Source organism: Ceratotherium simum, chromosome 6 (assembly GCF_057802395.1).
Source record: "Ceratotherium simum simum isolate JZ-2026a chromosome 6, ASM5780239v1, whole genome shotgun sequence".
Taxonomy (NCBI): Eukaryota; Metazoa; Chordata; class Mammalia; order Perissodactyla; family Rhinocerotidae; genus Ceratotherium; species Ceratotherium simum.
Window position 1 is genome coordinate 57,597,012 of NC_141905.1, and position 20,866 is coordinate 57,617,877.

The 20,866-nt window shown below is 36.7% G+C and overlaps 1 protein-coding gene across 2 annotated transcripts in view; it reads right to left on the reverse strand.

Moving 5' to 3' along the window:
- The window catches only part of TM9SF3 (transmembrane 9 superfamily member 3), a 65,095-nt gene that overhangs the window by 22,068 nt on the left and 22,161 nt on the right, over nucleotides 1–20,866 (reverse strand). For both annotated transcript variants that reach the window (XM_087432351.1, XM_087432352.1), the window contains exons 4-9: nucleotides 18,213–18,373; nucleotides 17,003–17,080; nucleotides 10,084–10,215; nucleotides 8,593–8,759; nucleotides 4,675–4,769; nucleotides 1,454–1,584 (exon numbers count right to left, since the gene is read on the reverse strand). In XM_087432351.1, coding sequence (XP_087288477.1) covers nucleotides 1,454–1,584; nucleotides 4,675–4,769; nucleotides 8,593–8,759; nucleotides 10,084–10,215; nucleotides 17,003–17,080; nucleotides 18,213–18,373 — 764 coding nt within the window. The remainder of the gene's footprint in view (nucleotides 1–1,453; nucleotides 1,585–4,674; nucleotides 4,770–8,592; nucleotides 8,760–10,083; nucleotides 10,216–17,002; nucleotides 17,081–18,212; nucleotides 18,374–20,866) is intronic.

A 20,866-nucleotide genomic window follows, 5' to 3' on the forward strand; every position in this document is an offset into this window, starting at 1 on the left:
CTAAACAAGTTTTGATACCTAAAAGGAGAAAAAAAATGTTAGATCACAGACATGATTAAAACTTGAGGGCAGTGGAAAGCCCTTCACTCAGTATTCCTTCATTCCAAATTAAAATACAAATTAAGAACATTATATTGTAGGAGCCTGCTAAGTACCAACAATCAGCCTTCTATACACCAAAGACCAATTTCATAAACCTTCTCTGGCTCAGCACAGAGTTTGATATTATACACTAATTATTAGTAATTACTAAATTATCTAAAGGCAAATTACACTGAATATTAACATTTAAAACCCCATTTACAAAGTGGCAACATTTACAATTTTAGTGAAATGCAGCAACTTTGAAATATAATTTTCACCACATCAAATTCAAAACTTTATAAGGAAAATTACAGCAGAATCAGAATTTTAATTTTTAAAGCACTATGAAAATAATTAATTCAGCAGATCATCTTTAAGAAGTAACTTGACTTACATACTTTCTGATGGCCTGGAACTACTATGAAGCAAATTCTTTTCACATCTGAATGTAATGAATCACTTTACCCTTTCCTAACCATTATCACCTACTTTGGCTTGCCAAAAAAAAAAAGAAAAAATTTTCTATTTTAAAGCAGTTTTCAAAAATATTCCTAACTAAAAAGTATTAAAGACTTAGTAAAAGTGTATATGCAATGCAAAAAAAAAGAAAACCAAAACAAGATTAAAATTCAGAAACAGATATAGGTTTGTTACAGTTCTGTCATTAACTATCTGTGTGACTTGACCAAGTTACACAGTCTCTGAAAAGCAGTAATCATCCTGCAACTTGCATATGTGTGTGTTTGCACAAGTGTACACCAAGACTAAAGTCTACTCCAGGCTTCAAGTTCTGTTTCTAATAAAAAAGTAACAACAGGAAGAATTTGGAGACTGTGGGTTAACTAAAGCACTAGTATATCTGTGTTTTAGTTTTAATATATTTAAATAACCCAAACATTTCAAAGTCTGTGACTACAGGTAAGATATGAGACAGGATTTTAATATCCATAACAACATATGTTATCAATATTAATATAAATGCTTAATGAGGTTCTAAAAATAGTACATTGTTACTGAAAAAAAAAAGTGTCACAGAGAAGCTTCACTTCCTACTCCTGCACTCATCTACCACTTTAACACCCCCATGTTTCTTGATGTGTCATTACTTTTCCTCTAAAATATATTCCCCAGTTTCTCCCATCTCTGAGAAAAAGTATAGTGTTCTCTTTTGTCATATTTAAAAGTTGGCCTTTCACTTTACTGGCTCACAGAATCAAGAAAAAATTTTCTTCACCTAACTTTCCAGGACTGGGTAGGAACTGGCTATAACTATCAAAACTCTTAATAAGAGGTACTTTGGAGAGACAGTAGGCCTCAGACTAGAATGCTTATACTTTTTCAGTTTAAAAGTAAGACTCAAGCAACTTACCATTGTTCCAAAAGGAATGGCTCTTGAAGCATGGTAATAAATGGCTATAAAATTGATGAAGAAGGCAGTGCCACACACCATAGCAGGGATAAGGAATGCCCCAATAAACATCTGCTTTATCCATCTCCTTCCTGAAAGAGAAGGGAAACTATGGAAATCAGAGAGCTAGACAGACAGGCATATATTAATGTTTAAAAGGTGATTATTTAGTACCAAATTATTTATTTAAAATTTTAATGTAAAGATCTTGAAATCTGACATCTTAATAACTGTTTCAAAACAATAGCTAATAAAGACCAGTCCAGCTATTCAAGTATGTCTAATGGAAACAGCTTTTGAAGTGAGTGGACTGGAAAAGAGCAATGAACTGTAGTAAAATATTCTGATGTTTTGTCCTGATTCTGCACTGAACTGCTATGAACTTTGGTAAGCCACTCAATCTTTCTGGGCTAGAAGTCAACCTAGATAGGTGTTTTCAAAACAGTACTTCGAGTTCTGGAGGTTCTTGGAGGTGCCTACGAAGTTACCAGTGAAGGAAGAACCCAGGTCTCCCAGCCCTCCTTCAACCAGGACAACTCCATTTTCAACAGTTTTACATATTGGAGTTTCATGTAAACTTTCATTTTAAAAGAGGGTTGCACTGCTTTAAAAAAAAAAAAAAAGAAGTTTAAAAACCCCTGGGTTAAATGGTCCCCAAATTTACTTAGCTCTATAATTATGATTATAAATATATACTTAAATTTCCGTGTTTCAAAAAGAAAAAACAAAGAATGTATTTCATGAGCTCTCTCTCAGCAATTAGAACTATAGATTTATAAGTCTTACTATTCGTACTCTTTGTATAAAATTCTATACAGTGAGCATCTATTATTTAAACAATCAAGGGAAGGAATTTCTTCAACTATATAATCAAAAATTTTAAGTCATGTTCACATTGACCAGGAGAACAACAAGGAGCCACCACAGCACAGTGCACAAGCAAGTGCACTGCCAGGGAAGCATCGTCACACTGCTAAGGAGCAGAGCGTAAAGATTTAACACTGGATCACTATTAAAATTCACCCCCACAACCAGAAGCAACAGGGACCCAAACAGAAAGTTCTGCAGGAAAAACAAGCAATACTCTTAACTTTTGTTTTCTTCTATATAAAGTCCTTTTTACACATCTATCTCATAGAATTCCTACCCCAAATTTTGACATTCCTTCAGAAAAATTCCTTGATTCTGAACTTTCACCTCTATTTAACTTCTTTCTAAGGTAAGTTTCAAGAACCTCTCCATTCCAAACTAATACCCAGCACTTGAACAACACCACAAAAAGGTGGCAACTAATTAAAGTATTATTTCTCCAATTTAATTCCAATTCTTTCCTAGCATTCTCTTTTCCTGCACTTTTCATTATCTTCTCAGGATCAGACATGTATGAATAAATTCCATATTCAACTCTATTTCTCCCTTTCCTTGCAACAGTCAAAACAGATTCAGACATGCATTAATAAATTTCATATTTAACTCTACTTCTCCCTTTCCCTCCAACAGTCAAAAAGAATTCCATGCACATTCCACTGGGCAGAATCAGTAGCCCAGGCACCTGCACTGTTATACATTCTACTGCTCCCCACACCCGTGGGAGACTCTAGTCAAGTTCCAGGCTACCCCTGGCTTCAAACTGGGTCTGGAGCATTATGCAGTACACTGAGGACAGTGCAGAGACCTTGAGCTCCATTGTAGTTCAAATCCGGAGACAGCTCTGAAAAATTCTCATTTTCTCTGGGTTGATCCCTACATTAACCTAGTTTTCAGGGACTGTTCAGACAAAATATCAGGACGTAATCAGACCTTCTCAGGGCATTGTGAATCAGAAAATAACCTTTAGATTATACTTGGTAAGATCTGATACTCCTTGGCTTGAGTCCAAACTCTGTCAGCTTCAAGAATAAGTGTAGTAAAGTTTGGCTGAGTGTTCTTAACTTGTAATCAGACTAAAAGCAAACTGATGTCCAAGTATGAATAAATGTTCTGTTTTAAATAAATCTGTTTCTGCTGTAGAGACTTTTTTGAGGTCATAAACTGTAAAAATCTTAGCCTAACTCGTTTCCAGGTCAAATTCAAAACAGAATTTACTTTAGGCATCCTTATTTCCTTAGAATGATAGTCCTGTATGATAAGACTCATTTCCCATATCCGGATGTAGAATGTAGAGACTGAACACCCAAACTAAAATAGTCAGGAATCCATAAGCACACTCCCTCAGGCAAGCCAAAGGAATTATCTATACTGAAGGTTCAGACCACATTAAGTCTAGTAGGACCAATAAAAAAAGCAATGGTAAACCAGGATATCCTGGGGGAATTTTAAGTGATCCTATGCTCTGAGCTCCTATAACCTATAAGTCTATAGTCTACTAAAAGAAGGCACGATCACTAATGTTGACACTGCTTAGATGGACTGGGAAAATCACATTAGGAAGTCTCTATCCTTAGGAATATAATTTTAAGGTCTTTCAACAACCCTTCATTCATAAACTGAAATACGCAAATCTACTATTTTCAGCACTTTTCTGGACCCCAATTACAGGGAAAACAAAGGAACTTAAAGACCCTTGAATGCCATCACAGAAGGAAACACAAAGGAGCAGTACCTGTGTATCATCCACCTATCCCGCATCATTTCCAGGTCAAAATAGTAAAGAAGCAAGGGGGTATTTAAGATGGAGTGCTCTTAACAAAAGTTTGTGACAGAAACCTTTGCGTGGGGTCCTTCGATAAACATTTAAGAGTCAACATAAATAAACAGCTCTCCTTCCTATTTTGTTTCCACCGTCCAGACACTTTATCCATCGCCATGAAACATGTCTTTATATTCAGCTATAAAGCTATATGCTCTGTGTGGAGGTCTCCCACAGAGCACTTCTAGGGAGTTAGGCACCTCAGAGCAAAACAGTATCAATAACTTAAATACACTCTCTCTACATGTTCCTCAGGGCTAACTTCACAGTGGACAATGGAGATAATCTATTAATTATTTATAATTTTAGAAAATAAAATGCAAAGATTTCACAAAAGCAAGATAGGACACACAATAAATTTGGTGGAGATAATGTGAAATGGGATAACAAAGGATTTTACAACGGCTGTACTGCCCATTTTAAATTCCAAATACCTCACAATAAAATACTACGAACTATAATTAAAAATACAAAGTGATAACCCATAAGTTACCTCCTTGTCTAGCATACAGACTTCCTCCAAAATAACCATTCACTGGAGATGTAGCAGCATAGACAAATATGGCTGTACTGAGCATGGATCCCCTCCTAACAAGGCAAAACAACATGTATAATAAATTAAAACGACAACTTAAAGAAAATATCATATAGTCTATCACATTAAACACATTAACATTAGTTTAATTTCAAAGATTAATAGGAACACAAAAATATCATCCTGGACTGCAAAGGACCTCAAAAGTTTGCCTAGTGGAAAAATTTCTAGTTACAATTGCACTGAAATGATACTAGGCTGATCCTCATTTTTTTTTAAATTGGCAGTTAAATATCATAATGTATTCTAAACAAATATTTCACATTTCTTTGGCAAAAATATTAGAAGCTGACACTAAAATTGTTTTGCAACCCTATGAGCCAATCACATCATATGGAAAAGGATATTCATCTGTTAAGAAAAATAATTAGAATATTCTTCTTTAGAATTTAACTGAAGATTCTTGCCCGACAGAAATAAAATGGAAGTAGTATAATTATATTATTGCTATTACTTTAAATGGTAAAACAGTGAGCCTTTTCCTATTTAGTTTTCCTTATACTGTTAAAAATGATTTTTTAAAAATCCATGGGTCCATATCAACATAAACTCAGATGAACAATTTCTAATCTCCTCTTTCAATAATGATATCTAGGGAATTCAGACCAACCGTCCTGTTGAATAAAACTGGACAAAATATTTTAAATACCTAATTGCAAAGAAAAATATTAAAATGATAAGTGATGGTATCATTGGCCGTAATATAGAAATGTATTTAACCGACTAACAGTAAAGACTTTCTGAAACTCAGCGTAACTAGGAAGGTAAAATAAAGTCTGTAGATAGAACATACAACATTGTCAGTTTGAGCTAAAGACTATTCTTTTAAAGACAATTTACAAGAACATCACACTAATGTTTGCACTGGGAGAATATAAAATTTTCACAAATTAACCTCCTTGTGGGTGGTAATTATTATTATATTCTACTGTCCACCTATGTAGAATACAAAGACATCATACAGTCTTGAAATACATAGACTCCTCTGCCCAGACACCTGTGCTCAATTTCAAGTGGATGTATCATAGTTAAAAATTGCAATATTTAATTTTTATCAATATATAGCTAAATACAAATGTGACAGTAATATAAGAATATGCCATTCCCATGTTTAAAAGATTGTGTGTCTCAAAGTTAATCAGTTTTAAAAACCAGATTTGTTTTTTCAAGCACCCAATTAAACACTGCAAGTACTAACTTATTCCTTCCAAACTATCATTAACAAATCCAACCCATCCTCTGTTTATGATTGGGTGTATAAAGGCTGCCATAAGCCTAACAATGCTGAAAACTGAAAGGCTGCTGTAGTCTAAGACCCGTCTGATACCAGTCAGAAGTTCTTCCCATGAGCAGAGAGGGTTCACAAAGGCTGCTCACGTGGCTGAGAGTCCAAAATAACTACCAGAGATTGAAGCTTGCAGTCCCCAGAGATACTTCCACTAAATGCAAGCGTGAGTATCGGTCACAGTTTTAAATACCAGACATACCCTTCACCTCTTTGTTCATCAAATTCTATGGGCATTTTCCACCCCAAATAGGGCATTTTCCACCCAAAATAGACCTTTCATCTACACTGAAAAATTTGCTGAAGTATGGAACTGTCCTCCTTGTTCATCTCTCCAAGACTGGAACGGGGAAAGGAGCTGCTTCACCTACACTGTCACCTCACCACTCTCTATAGAAAGTCTCAGAGCAGCAGCAGCATTTTACCAGATCTTCTCAAACACCACACCTTCTCCCAGTTAATAACACAGGAATAGGCATCCACGCTGATGCTGATCCTCTACCTACCTAAATATTTTATTCTTCTCTGACTGCTATGGTTATCACCAAGGGAAAGTAAATTTTCACATATTATCTTACCTGCTTTTTATCCTTTAGAATCATTCGTATTCTGGAGTGATTCTTACGAATTTTATGTGCAAGTTTTTCATTTTCTCACCACTTTGTATTTTTATTATCTCTATTTTCATTTCCATAGCACAGCAAATTAAAAGACAAGTTCTGGAGTAAGAATGTCTAGGTTCCAATCCCAGCTTACTAACACCCCTTACTAATAGCTGTGTGATCTCAGTCAAATGACTTAACCTCTCTCAGCTTTACTTATCTCATCTGCAGAATGGAGATAATAATAGTCCCTTCATAGGGCTGATGTGAGGATTAAAGGAGCTAATGTGCATAAAGCACCTAGCAAGGGATCTCAATAATGTTAGTCACTTTTATATCATAATAATACTCACAGCTTTAGTACTTATATAAGTAATTAAGTATGTTCACTGCAAATAAGCACAACATAGAACAACTATCAATAGTGATGACAGACTAAAATAACAATGCATGACTTGCCTGCTAAAACAATCTATTAGAAGCAGTTTCTTATTTCTAAAAGTTGAAGGTCTACAAGCAAAAGAGTTTCTGCATTAAAAAATTAATTGCCAAAATTCTAACTAACATTTGAGAAAGGACGAAGGAAACACTTGGATTCTACAAGAGGTTATCCACTCTTATAAGACTGTGACTGTACAGTCAGTGCCAATTCAGTAGTGATGAATTTAATTCAGTATTTAATGTAAAGTATGACTTCTTGGCAGATTTGAAATGCTTTTCTTGTATTCAGAATTTAGTTCATCTGAAATATATTATATCCTAAAATATGAACTAACCACTAGAATACTGAAGTTTAGGTTTTGGTCAATTATTTTAAAGCTTATATGGTAAACAAATTGCAAAGGTTATATGAAAGAAATATAACAGAAACTACAGACAAATAGCTTTGTTGATTAATATACATTCACACTTCAACAAGTATTGATTACCTTCCACATGCAAAGTTCTTTAAGTAGGTGCTTTGAGAATTCGAAGATAAGTTAAGACTCTCAAGGAGCTGATTGTCTCGTGGAAGTAACAGCAATTTAGCATAGTTAAATATTTAATATACAACTAAAGAGCCATTCTTTCAGCAACAATTCATTGCTTCTCCACCAAATGCCAGGTATATATAAGAATAAATGCATTATGAACTAAAATAGAAGTATGAAACATCACTGGAGACAAGTGTCATTCTGATTGAGGACTTCATGGGGCGGGGTCCAAAGTGCCTGAATTATAACCTCTGCCACTCAGGCTCTGAGAATGTTTGCTTCGTTGAGGTCATGGCTCTCTGAGCACAAGGTTTTAGGACCACTCATTAGGGTCTTGAGATCTTTGTGAATGTACAACCTTTTTATAATTCAAGGATCTCAAATCAAGAATTTCTTACAACTGGTTTTGTCTGCAAAGAAAAAATGGACCAGAAACCATGTGAAGATAGGATAAGAAGTCATCCAATTATTTTTCTAACCTCATGGTGCCTCTTGCACCACTCTCTTTACTATCATTTACAATGCTTTCTTCTGTTGTAGAGAGTCTCCCAGTATTGGAGGTAAATGTGAAGTACTAAGTCAGTAAATGAACTTTCTGTGCTTCTTATGAAGATGTAACTGGATCTTCAGCTTTCAAAAAAATGCCCATTCACTTTGCCAAACAGCCCTGGATGGTACGTTAGTCTGCTCTTACTTCTACTGGAACATAACCTTTATAACCAACCAAAATGTTCAGTAAGGTTAGTTAAGTTTCAGCATGTAACAGAAAAATATACTTATAGCTGAAGATTATTGTTCATTATTTAATTTGTCTGCAATAATCTCATTTATGCTATTTAAATTCTAAGATAATTGAAATAAGCAAATATTTAATTATGATTGACTTAAAAGTTTCCAATGATTAAAACTATTCAAGAACAACAAAAAAGTAATAAAGTTAAGCACATGCACTTACTCTGTATATAAATCTTCTATCATTGCAACAATAATAACAATGAGAGACACAGCAAATATCTGACATCCAGAACCAATAAGAGAGGAAAATAACAGCGGGTGACTTGATGGTCTAAACACATCTCCATGTACCTGCTTCCATCCATACTCATCTCCTAGGTCTCTATCCTATATACATATACACGTAGAGAGAAAAGAAAATCATTCAGAATGAAATCAAAATACATAAATTAAGTGAAAAAGTATAATTACAGTTCTAAGTTCCCTCTCTCCAAACTTACGGCTATTTAAAGGGGTTTAAAACATCGTGAAAAGACATTTCAAATTTAAAATAATCACGACTTTAATAACTTATGATGTTCAAGTGTTGTAGCATTTACTGAGGCACAGGAAGGTGGCTCCTGGTTGTGCCCAGAGAATCTCAAAGAATGGAAGAAGAAAAGGTCTAGGAGCAAAAAGAAATGGTCAGATTGGGAGAAGAGCACACCAGCTCTCTGAATGCTACTTTCAGACACTATTCTTGCCATTTGAATCAGGACTGTGGCTCATACGTGACCAGGGGCCAGGTGGAGAGCAAAAGAGAAGAAGATCGAAACCAGTACTAGTTGCCCTAATAATGCAGAAATGTCCTTTATTGCCTGGAATCTAAGAAAATATATGGGGAAAATACTGAACAGTTAAATATTATTTGTCTATAGCATTTTTAAAAAAGGATTCAATTTTTCCTTTTCAACCTGAGTAAGCAAGTATCTAAAACAGTGTTTCTTAAGAAATATCAGTCCCTCTAGATAATGTGTTTTTTTGGGGGGGAGGGGGAGGGGATCCTGATCAGATATGTTTGAGAAGCACCAAATATTTTATCTACCCTCTGACACTTCACAATACATATTGACATATTAAAATTTTAATTTGTTTAACTGTTTTCCAAACTTACTTAATGATGGAGCACATCTACAGAGAATAGCCACCAACATTCTTCAGAACATACTTTTGCTCATTTACAACACTGTTCTATAATTTAGTAATAAAATTTAGAAAACAACCTCCCCCATTCTGAACTTATTAAACTAAATGCAAATTAATCCTTTCGCCCACTCCCTGAATTTTAGGCAATATTTAACAGTACTAGAAAGATGCCAATACAGGTCTACAACGTCCTAGCTGCAATTCTGAAGTCAAAAGCTCTGAAAACTGAAAGTTTGTTTCATAAGTTTGACATATCCTTATTTGGTGGCAAAACTTGGAGTGAACTAACAAGAGGTTATTTATACTGTTTATTTATCCCACTTAGGGTGAACATTCATATGTTTTGCTGAAAAAATACTAACATATTTGATTAGACACCCCTCAGGGAGTTTCATACCTTTCTAAAACCTGAAAATTCTGAATTCTGAAACTTATCTGACCTCAAGACTGTGGACCTACATTCCAACATTCAAAATAACATTGAGTTCAATTGTTTTTATAAACACAATGTAAAATGTTTGCTCACCATGTCATCCATTTCTTCTTCTTTACTGTACCGGGCATAATCTTTTCTTAAAGTTCTCATTAAAATCATTGAAACTAAGCCCACCAAGAATATAACCATCATGAAGGAGTTGAAAATTGAAAACCAATGAATCTAGAATAAGAGAAAATAAAATATTACCAAGACGAAACATCAGTTACAAAATTTATAGGTTTCATGATCACAATGGGATATTAATGCAAAAAAAATAGTCTTTTAAAACTTTTACATAAAAATCCAAACTTACACACTGCGGACGAGTATTCACTATGCAAAGGGACTGGCGTTCTTTACAGTAAGCTTCAGATGCATTAAAAACATGATATGGTTTATGCAAATTTTCATAATCAAATTTATTGTACAAATAAAGTACAATTTGGCCACACAGCATATGCTATTCAGCATTACAGAGAAAGAACATGAGCTTTGACTCCAGGTTTTTAACCCAGGCTGTGCCAAGTTCCAGCCATGTGACCCCAGTTTTCGTATATCAAAAATGAAGAAAATACAGGGCCGGCCCCGTGGCCTAGTGGTTAAGTTCAGTGCACTCTGTTTCAGGTCCAGATTCAGTTCCCAGACGTGGACCTACACCACTCGTCAGCGGCCATGATGTGGCAGAGACCCACATACAAAATACAGGAAGACTGGCACAGGTGTTAGCTCAGGGAGAACCTTCCTCAAGCAAAAAGAGGAAGATCGGCAACAGCTGTTAGCTCAGGGCGAATCTTCCTTAGCAAAAAAAAAAAAAAAAAGAAGAAGAAGAAGAAAATAATACTATCTCATAAATGAGTTGTGTGGTTTAATAACATAAAAAGTATGGCACTGTGCCTGGCACAGAGCAGTAAATACTCAATAAATGTTAGTTCCCTTCCCACTAACTGAGCAACAACCTGAAAACCTCCTTAAAATACCAAGACTAAACCATCATAGTTGGCTGCCACGGACTTAGGCCACCTTCCAAAATGATTTGCTTTACTTGCTTCCAGTTCAACCTCTCCACCCTATGCCCATCATTTTTTACTCCTTTCCAAATTAGCAGAGAACACTGAGGTAGCCCATAGTTTCTTAATGTTCCCGAGGCTCTTGACTTGGACTTCACTCAGACATTTGTCACAAAATTATGTCCAGATTCTAGTTCATAATCACAAGGTACTACTGTATCTCTGAGAGCACCTCAGAACTCAGTGCATCTCAAAACTTCAGCTAGGTCTGCAGCACTGTCCAGTAATTCCTTTATATTTTAATTCCCAAAAGTTCCTTAGGGATAGTTACAAAATTTCTCTTCTCTCTTCAAGGCCCCAATTTCATTTCTTTTTCTGCATTTATCCTCCTAGCCTTTCATTCCTCCTGTTAATCTCCTGGAAGTTGTTGCTCCTCTTAAATCAATCTTTCCACTAGGCTCTAGATTTCTTTCACTCCTTGAGGTGTTTTCTCCCTCTCTCCTTTTGCATCCCTAAACTGACACTTTTCTCCAGCATCAACAATCTCCAAAGGTCCCTATCTATAATGGTTTCTACTCCCTGGGGTTGTTACATGGTTTAAACAAGATAATAAATGCAAAACATATAGCAGAGTGCCTGGCACATAATAAAACACTAAAAACTATTTAAAAGTTGCTATTACTATTATCATCTTTTGAAGTATTTGCTTGATCTTTTGTCCCCTCACTCGTTCAGTCTTCGTACCTCCCTCCTTTCAATGCCAATAGTTTTCACATGACGAGACCACGTGTCCTACTTCTTCCTTCACTTACTCCTAAACACAATACAATCTCACTGTGCCCAACAAAATTTCCCTCAAAGGCCTGCAATGAACTTCTAAGCCAACTCAGTGGTCAATTATCTGCTCCATTCTCTTGCTCTCCCTGCCACATGTGACCTTTGCTGACACTACACCATCCTACTTCACTGACTGAGCTTCTCCTCTTCCATCCTCAATGCCTGCTTCTCCCACTCTTTGTGAGCTTTTCCAAAAGCTCCTGTCTTGGTACTCTGCTGTGACTTCTTAAAGCTCTCAGAACTCTTGAATCAGCATTACAATGATGACGGTAACACCCTCTGCCTCCTACTCCCACCCAACCCAAATCTCTAGCCCTCTTTCTCATTCATGTTTCAGACTTTTGCTAACTATGATCATTTCTCCCTGAACGTCTTTCCGGAATTTCAGACTCAGACTGTCATAAAGTAAATTCATAATCTTCTGCCTCATATGTAACACTCACTTCGAATTCTAACTTCTGCTAATGATACTAAAATTTGGCTTTGAAAACTCCGAGTTATCTCTGGCTCTTTCTTCTCCTTAATCCTTGTAGGTAACAATTATTAAGCTTTTATTCTCCTTTGAAATGTCTCTGGTATCTATCCCTTCCTCTCCATTCCCATGCCATCACCTCAAACCCTGAGAGCTCTAATGGCCTCCTAGTTGGTCTTCTTAATTTCTGGTCTCTCTCCTTCCTTTCAATCTATCCTGTAAGAAGTTACCCAGCAAATTTCTCTGAAACATCATGTTCATATATCATTTCTCTATTCTAAAACTTACAGTGATGTTCTCTATTTTCTCACATATCAAGTCTAAACTATTTTCCCTAATATTCTATACTATGTGTAATATGGCCACCTCACCCTATCTAGCCAACCTTTCTTTCCATTGTATCCTATACTCCAATCAAGCCTGTCCTTCCTCAGTGACCCACAAGTACAGCATACTCACTTCCACCTCTGTATGCTCATAATTCTTCTTGCATGGGATCTACTTCTATCTACCTTTGTAAATTCTATCTACTCTTTAAAGCTCAACTCAAAAACCCTCTCCTCCATAAAACCTCTCATCTACATATTCCAGTTATTCATAGTTATACTCCTCTAAACTTCTACAGGTACATACATAGAATATTTAACACGCAATTGTACTGTCTTGTACAATTAGGACAGATGACATGTTGAGTATGTGCACCAGGGCGAAGGGCAGTCCTGGCTCTGTCACCCACCCTGAGGCTTCAGGCAAGTCATAAACTTGGTGGCTCTCCCTGAAAAACAGGAGACGGCCAATTGCCTCTGCCTCTTCAGAAGATCATCCCTTCCGTCATTCAACAATTTATTTATTGAATACCTACTGAAATTATAAAGGAAATAATGAATGCATTATATTTTGAAATAATTGCAAAAAAAGGTTATACAAATTTAAGTTTATCACGAAAGTATCATTGAAGATTTATAAAAGCAGTCTAAAATTACAGGCTTTCCCAAAGATTTAATTTTGTTCCCACCCTGGGAAATGAATGATCCAGAAAAGGACAAGAGAGAAAAAATTACATATATGACTCATATTTTCTTTCACTCAATTTATTAAATTTTTGAAGAGTAAAAAAGTTTTATATAGTTACTATTTAGTAATAAGAAAGATACGCCTAAAATACTAAAATTTCTAACAAAGCTCTCTATTTTCTAATCTAAGATATAAACTTTAAACCACTATCTATTATAATATACTAATAAGCTGACATTATAAACCTGACATTTTATAATATTTCTTTATTACAAAAATTATGAAATTCTGTATGATGTTGAAATTACTATGCCAAGGGAAATATTTCTTAAAAATAATAAAGAAATCAGATGTCAAAAGGGGTTACTAACCGTAGGAACTGCTGACTCCAGCACCCCCTAGTGTTGCTAATCCTAAAGCAGCACCCCAGGTTTGTCACAAACTCTAGAACATTGGAGATGACTAATGAACATACCACCAGTGCTGCCTCTTACTGAGCATCCGCTATGTGCCAAACACTGAACTAGGTGCTTTATATGCACTAGCAAATGGAATTTCACAACAACTCTGCAACATATTATAATCCCTGCTTCACTATTAAGGAAACAAAAGCTAAAGAACTGAGTAATTTGACCAAGCTCACGTTACGTGGCAGAGACAGAGTTTATATTCAGCCCGAGCTCCTAAGCCTGTGCTGGAATCACTGTATTAGAAACAATCTTACACTTATACAGTAGATCCCATCCCCTCCCACGCTGTAGTAATTCTCCCCTCTTCCTCCTGCATCGTCAATTTAGCACTCTCTATGAACCCCATCAACATATAAACATGTTTTTCTTACATCTCAAAAAAAAAAATCTCCTGACTCCCATCTTTCCTACTGGCTACTACACCATTTCTTGGCTCCCTTTAGCAGCCAAACTTGCTGTCTCCAATTGCTCTCCTGCCATTCTTACACCAGCTCTGTTCAGATTTTGCCCCACCACCACACCAAAACTACTCTTTGTCAAGTTCACCAATGACTCCAGATGAACCCAACAGTCACTTTCAGTACTCATCTTACTTAACCCATCAGCAACAATTCAGAACTAATCTCTCTGTCCTCCATGATATGCTTTCTTCTCTTGGCTTCTAGAATACCATACAGTTCCCCCCCACCCCACCGTACTGGTATCTCCTCAGAGCCCTCAGCTGGTTTCTCCAAACTTTTACTACTGTTCCCTAAACTTTTATTACTGTCCCCAAGGTTCATTCCTTGGTCCTCTTCTATTTCTACATAATCTTCCTTGGTAATTGCACCGTCTCACAGCTTTAATTTGTATCTCTGGCCCAGACTTCTCTCCTGAACTCCAGATTAATATATCCAACTAGCTGGTCAGTATCTCCATTTGGATGTCTTACAGACACTTCAAAACTAACATGTCCCAAACTGTACTCTAATCTCCTCCAAATCTCCTCCAAATACAGCCTTTCTGCCCTACAGACGGCAGCTTCACTCTAACAGTTGCTCAGACCAAAAACTTGCAAGTTCTTCTCAACCCTTCTTTATCTGCCTATCCATCAGGAAATCCTGTTACGTCTACCTTCAAAATATATCCGCAATCTGACATCTTCTCACCAGCTACACTGCTACACCTTGGTCTGAGCCACCTTCACCTCTGACTGGATTGCTGTGATAGCCTCTCACCTTGCTCACTGACAGCCTTGCTCAATGATAGCCTCTCACTGGTCTCCCTGCCTCTCCCCTTGCTCCCACACAACCTATTTTCAACATAACAAGCTGAATGACCCTTTTTAAACATAAGTCAGATTTGTCATTACCCCGCTGAAAACACTACCATGCCCCTCTTTGCACCCAAAGTCCTTACAGCAGCCATGGCTGATCTGGCTCCTGCTACCTCTCTGACTTCATCTCCTATTACTCACCCCCTCACTCTGCTGCAGCCGCACTGGCCTCCTGGCTGTTCTTCAAGCACACCGAGCATGCACCCACCCAACAGGCTTTCCAATGCTGTTACCCCTGCCTGGAACACTCTTTCCCCCAGATATCCATGTTCCTTATTTCCAACAACTCCTTCAAGTTTTTGCTCAAAAGTCCATCTCAGAGGCTATCCTGACCACCGTATTCAAAACTACAACTTGCCCCGACCACTGCATTCTTGCCCCACTTGTCTACTTTTTCTTTTCGACGCACATATCTTTGAACACACTATACATCTTACTTATTATGTTGATTGCATGTCTCCCTCACCAGAAGGTAAACTCCAAGAGGGCACAGATCTTTGACTTTCATTCTCTAATGTATTCCACTTCCTTAGTACAGTGCTTGACACACAGCAGGTGCTCAATTAACATTTGTTGAAAGAATAAATATGGCACACTGCTCCACTAGTGAAAATGCCAAAAGGCAGCCTTCCCCCCAAGTTATCAATACTCAATGGGACCAGAAACAAGGCAGACAGACCTAGGTATTCTGCTAGGGAACGTCAGTTGAGAGCCCTCACATTCTCAAATGTTATCTAAAGTTATTTGTGCCCATACCTTTAACTCAACTACCATGTTCTGGACTGCCTGAGTTCTATATCTGAGGAGACCACACTGGGAGTGGGTGGAGTGGAGGTGAGGCAGGAAATTTTAAAGCTCCAGGGGGCGCATGCTAAATCTTTGAGTAAAGACTAAATCTCAAATAGCTTAATTTTTTTCTCCTAGGACCCAGCAAAAGATCAGAAGTAGTGACAGGTTCTGGTGGAGTCTAAGGGCGGAATCTGGTGGCAATGATACAAATCCGAGAACACAAAAACCTACAAGCCATCTCAAAAATAGGTTATTAATAAACTTCAGAAGTCTAGTCCAAAAGATCAGATCAAAAGATAGAAGAAGCAAGTCAGGAAGAAAGTCAGAAGAATGAACATACCCCCTTATCCCTTCTCATCTTTTCATTTGCATCCTTGAAGGATAGATAAAAATAGATAAAATCTACTTTTTGCTATAAAGAACCAAAGCTACCACCTGTACAAACCAGCAGCAATGCCACTGGACCTATGATCTGAGATCCAGCTTGTACCTGTTGGTGGGGACGGGACGCATTTCTTCCCATTCTTGATGTTTCTTTTTATGTGAAAGGATTTGCACTAGCAAAAACTCCTGGTCTCACTCCACTCTTTCATTCATTCTTCCTAGAGGATGCATATATTCTGCTTTGTTTCTCCACACTGTAAGTTTTATAAGGGCAGGTGCCCACATAGGAAAGCTTCCATAGTCCAGCACTGAGTGCATTAAGTCTGTCTGATTCTGAGTTTCAAGAGTAAAAAGCACAGCTGACCACAAATATAAGCCACATTCTCCAATACTAGCCTCATTAGTAATAAAAGTGATATTTTGGCTTCCCGTATCGTATATTCTTCCTTGTGTATCTCTTAATTGGCTTAAACCACAGGCATGATGACGGGAGCTTTTGACTGCTCCTCTAAAACTCTCTCACCTTTATGACTTAGAGCTCACTTCTGAAATCACCACTAGTTAAATCTTTGAACTCCACAGCCCTAGCACAGTGCCCTGCATATAGTGGATGCTCATTAATGTTTGTTAAACTGACTCGAACACATATCGAATGCCTTAAAATGCACAATTTACCTACCCTGTGTTGAAAAAAGGACGGATCAAGATATTTGTCAAATCGATCTTCAAATTTTACATCTGACTTTTTCCATTTTACCTGAAAAAAATTTTTTCATTTGAAAATCAAGGTCAGTAAACAAATTAATAATCTGATAACAAAACTGAGCAAATTTGGAAATATTTACACACACAGAATAAGAAACTAGAGAAATGGCGCAAAGTTATTGCCAATTTGAGAAGCTGAAACATGTATGATAAAAAACTAACCAATCTTCCTCTCTGTATATTAACAAAACTTACAACTTTACTTAGAGGGATCATTTCAGTTTTCAAGGACTATTAACTATTGCTGACTTACATGCTCTAAGCTGATAAATGTGATAAGAACTGAATTAACTAGACTAGTTAAAATAAGAATCTGTACATCTTTGTCTTTAGAATGAATTAGTTTTATTACAATTTTCAAATTTCTTTAAGTTCAGTTACGCAAATACTACTTGCACTAGGTACATATGCATAAAGCTTGAAAAATTTTCAAAATTGGCTACTAGCAATGGACTCATTCCAGTTACCAGGAAAAAGACTGGCAAAGAGAGAGGCTACCTATACTGGATTTCATCGGATTTTGAAAAACTTTCAAAATTGGCTACTAGCAATGGAATCATTCCAGTTACCAGGAAAAACACTGGCAAAGACAGAGGCTACCTACATCAGATTTCTCTTCTTTCCACTATTTTTAATCCTAACGAAACAGAATTAACTTGACAATTGCAAAGGGCTCTAACAACCTCTTACTCTGCAGGAGTATTTTATTCCAACTGATAAAGCAAAACCTGGTAAACTGTATCCACTCAGCAATTTTCAACACTGCATCATCTCTATCTGAAACAGTAAAAAGGAAAGAGAAACAACAAGGAATACTGCAATCTAAAAACATAACTACGAAAATACATGGCTGGGTTAGCTAACTGCTCAGTTATAATCATAAACTTTGCTGTAGTCAACAGTAGGTCCTGCAAATGCATAACTGGTATCTAATACTACAGACCTGAAGCAAATCTTCTCCCTGCTTTTAGGAGGCTTACTTACATACACAGAAGAAATACAGTTTTAATAATATTCTGTTGCATCCCATTTCAAGCTCTATTTGCATTTACTAAAGCTGTGAAACACACAATTGTTGATATTAGGTAACACTTTTTCCTGTACACAGTTACTTTAATACTTACTGAATATGACATCTGGATTTTAGTATTGGGAACTAGTTTCACCTTTCCTTCACTAGTTAGATTAACATCAACAATTCTATTTCCATTAAAACCTATTTCAAGTTTTTTGTAGGTCCAAAGATAGTAATCTTCTCCATTTTCATCTGCTTCACCAACAATACCTACAAAAGAAATTACACTTTATAAGGTAATATCACTTAATATTTAAAATACAATAGAAGCTAAAGCTCATAAAAAACTATTTTTATAAAAAAACAATATTACCACTATTCCTCACGGTTAGAACAAGGCAAAAGTGCAAGCTGGACTTCTTCTCGTTAATATTTGGCAAACACAAATCATGGTCACACCATGACCAGCTCAGCACAACCTATCACTAATTTGATCCTCCAAGTTCATGCTTTGTCATTAGTATCACCTAGATTAGAATAATTATCACCCTATATGTATATACTCTCTAATATCTCAAAACTTCAGGGAAGTGCTATATCACCACTGGGCAAGGTTACCCAGTTAGTAGTGGTCAAACTTAAATGAAAGCCAAGGTCTCCAGAGGCCCAGTTCAGAACTTTCTCTAATAACTTATGATCTATCCATTCCTAGGAAGCTGCACATATGTGTATATGGATACCAAAACTTAAAATGCCTCCTCTTTATACCTCAAGTACTAGACCTGACCCTGGGAAGTCATCAAAGTGAGAGGAGTATTGGAGATAAATGGTAATGAGGTAATAGTTGAAAATGATCATCTTGTCACAATGGGGAATGTTGGGAAGGGAAGACCCAAACAGTGTGAGGGCAATAGGTGGTAGCCAAGGATCTATCTCTTGTGATCTCATACTGTTAGCCATTTGTCCAATGTTCCCTACCCAAGCCTATATACTTCCCAAGAGCCTTCTGCTCTAAAGGTTACTCCTTAGGGCTTTCCTTCTATGGTTAATGCATCTCATTAAAGTATTAAGGGAAAAAAATGCTTACTTCTTATTAAGGATTATTTCTTTATTAACCAAAGTTGTTCTCTCTAATTAGTACAAATTCAAGGAATATAGTTTCATTTTGTTTGGGTGCTGTAGAAGGACAAGGAAATCCTTCTAATTAATTTCATCAAGGTTTACTTACCTATCTACTCTAAAACTATGAAGACACAATTATACCAAATCAGAAGCTATTCTCTAAGGGGCTTTTAAAAGACTATGAAACCTTTATCCCAAGATAAGCCAGATAAGAATTTTTTTCTGACGAGAATTCCCATGGTTCAGACACTCCAGGACACCTAAAAGTATCCCCCCTAAACATGGCAAACCTTGGAATCCCAGGACTAAAAAAGATTTATTTAAGACAGGAAAGCATAGTTGCCATGTTGCTAAAGAGACCCACAGAATGACTGAAAAAACCTAAAGCTCCAGACAAGAAACCCATAGGCAATGGAAAAGAACAGGACAGGAACCTGCTCTCTCACCAAAAAAAGAGGAAACCCAGACTAATGGGTTCTCCTGAACTACAGGCTCAGAAATCTTCAGTGAGCATTTAGCACATCTTCCTGCTACCCTCAGAACTGATCACAGAAATGTGTGTGTTAATGTAATACTAATTATAGTCATTTATATGAAATGCTTACTATTTATACCTAATTAAAATGCAACTCAGTAACGATGATGCATATAATCATATCTTGAGATTAACTTCTTATAAATTTCATCTTAGTACCACATTAAACTCTGATCTGATATGTTCAGTCTTTTAGTTTGCTGCTCATGAATATAGTAGTCTGCTAACAATTTTAAGAATTAGAATATTATATATAAGAACAGGTGTTTAAAGATCAAGGAGAAAACCACTAAGAGAAAAATGTGTCAAACACGCCAGCTATGATATCCGGCTGTGCTTTTGCATTTTAAATAATTTAATCAAGCTCAACACAAACAATGTTTGGATTACCATAAGTTTGTATTAACTATGCCATAGCTCTTCTCCATTAATATGAATAAACAAGAACTAAAATATAAAAAAATTTTTAAATATACACAGTTTTGGAAAATAACATAGGAACTAGCAAAACAAGTCAATCAGGAGACTACAATATTTAAAAACCATACTACCAGAGTTCCACATGAGAGAAAGTCAGAATAAAACTTCAAAATCCTATTTAGTCCTTTTGATTATATTTACTAGAATAAGTCAAAATGAGATATGAGCTAAAAGGGGGAAGGGGGATATTTCAGATTGTTCAAAGCACCTTTTAATCCCTTGAATCTGAAAAGTTACACTATATAAAAGTTGTACTTTGAAGGAGTTTAATGTAAGGTTTGGCAATGTCAAAAACGCTTCGAGTAACAGGGGACTATAAAATTGGTATTAATGGGCCGGCCCGGTGGCTTAGCGGTTAAGTGCGCGCCCTCCGCTACTGGTGGCCCGGGTTCAGATCCCAGGCGCGCACTGACACACCACTTCTCCGGCCATGCTGAGGCCGCACCCCACATACAGCAACTAGACGGATGTGCAACTATGACACACAACTATCTACTGGGGTTTTCGGGGGAAAAAAAAGGAGGAGGATTGGCAATAGATGTTAGCTCAGAGCTGGTCTTCCTCAGCAAAAAGAGGAGGATTAGCATGGATGTTAGCTCAGGGCTGACCTTCCTCACACACACACA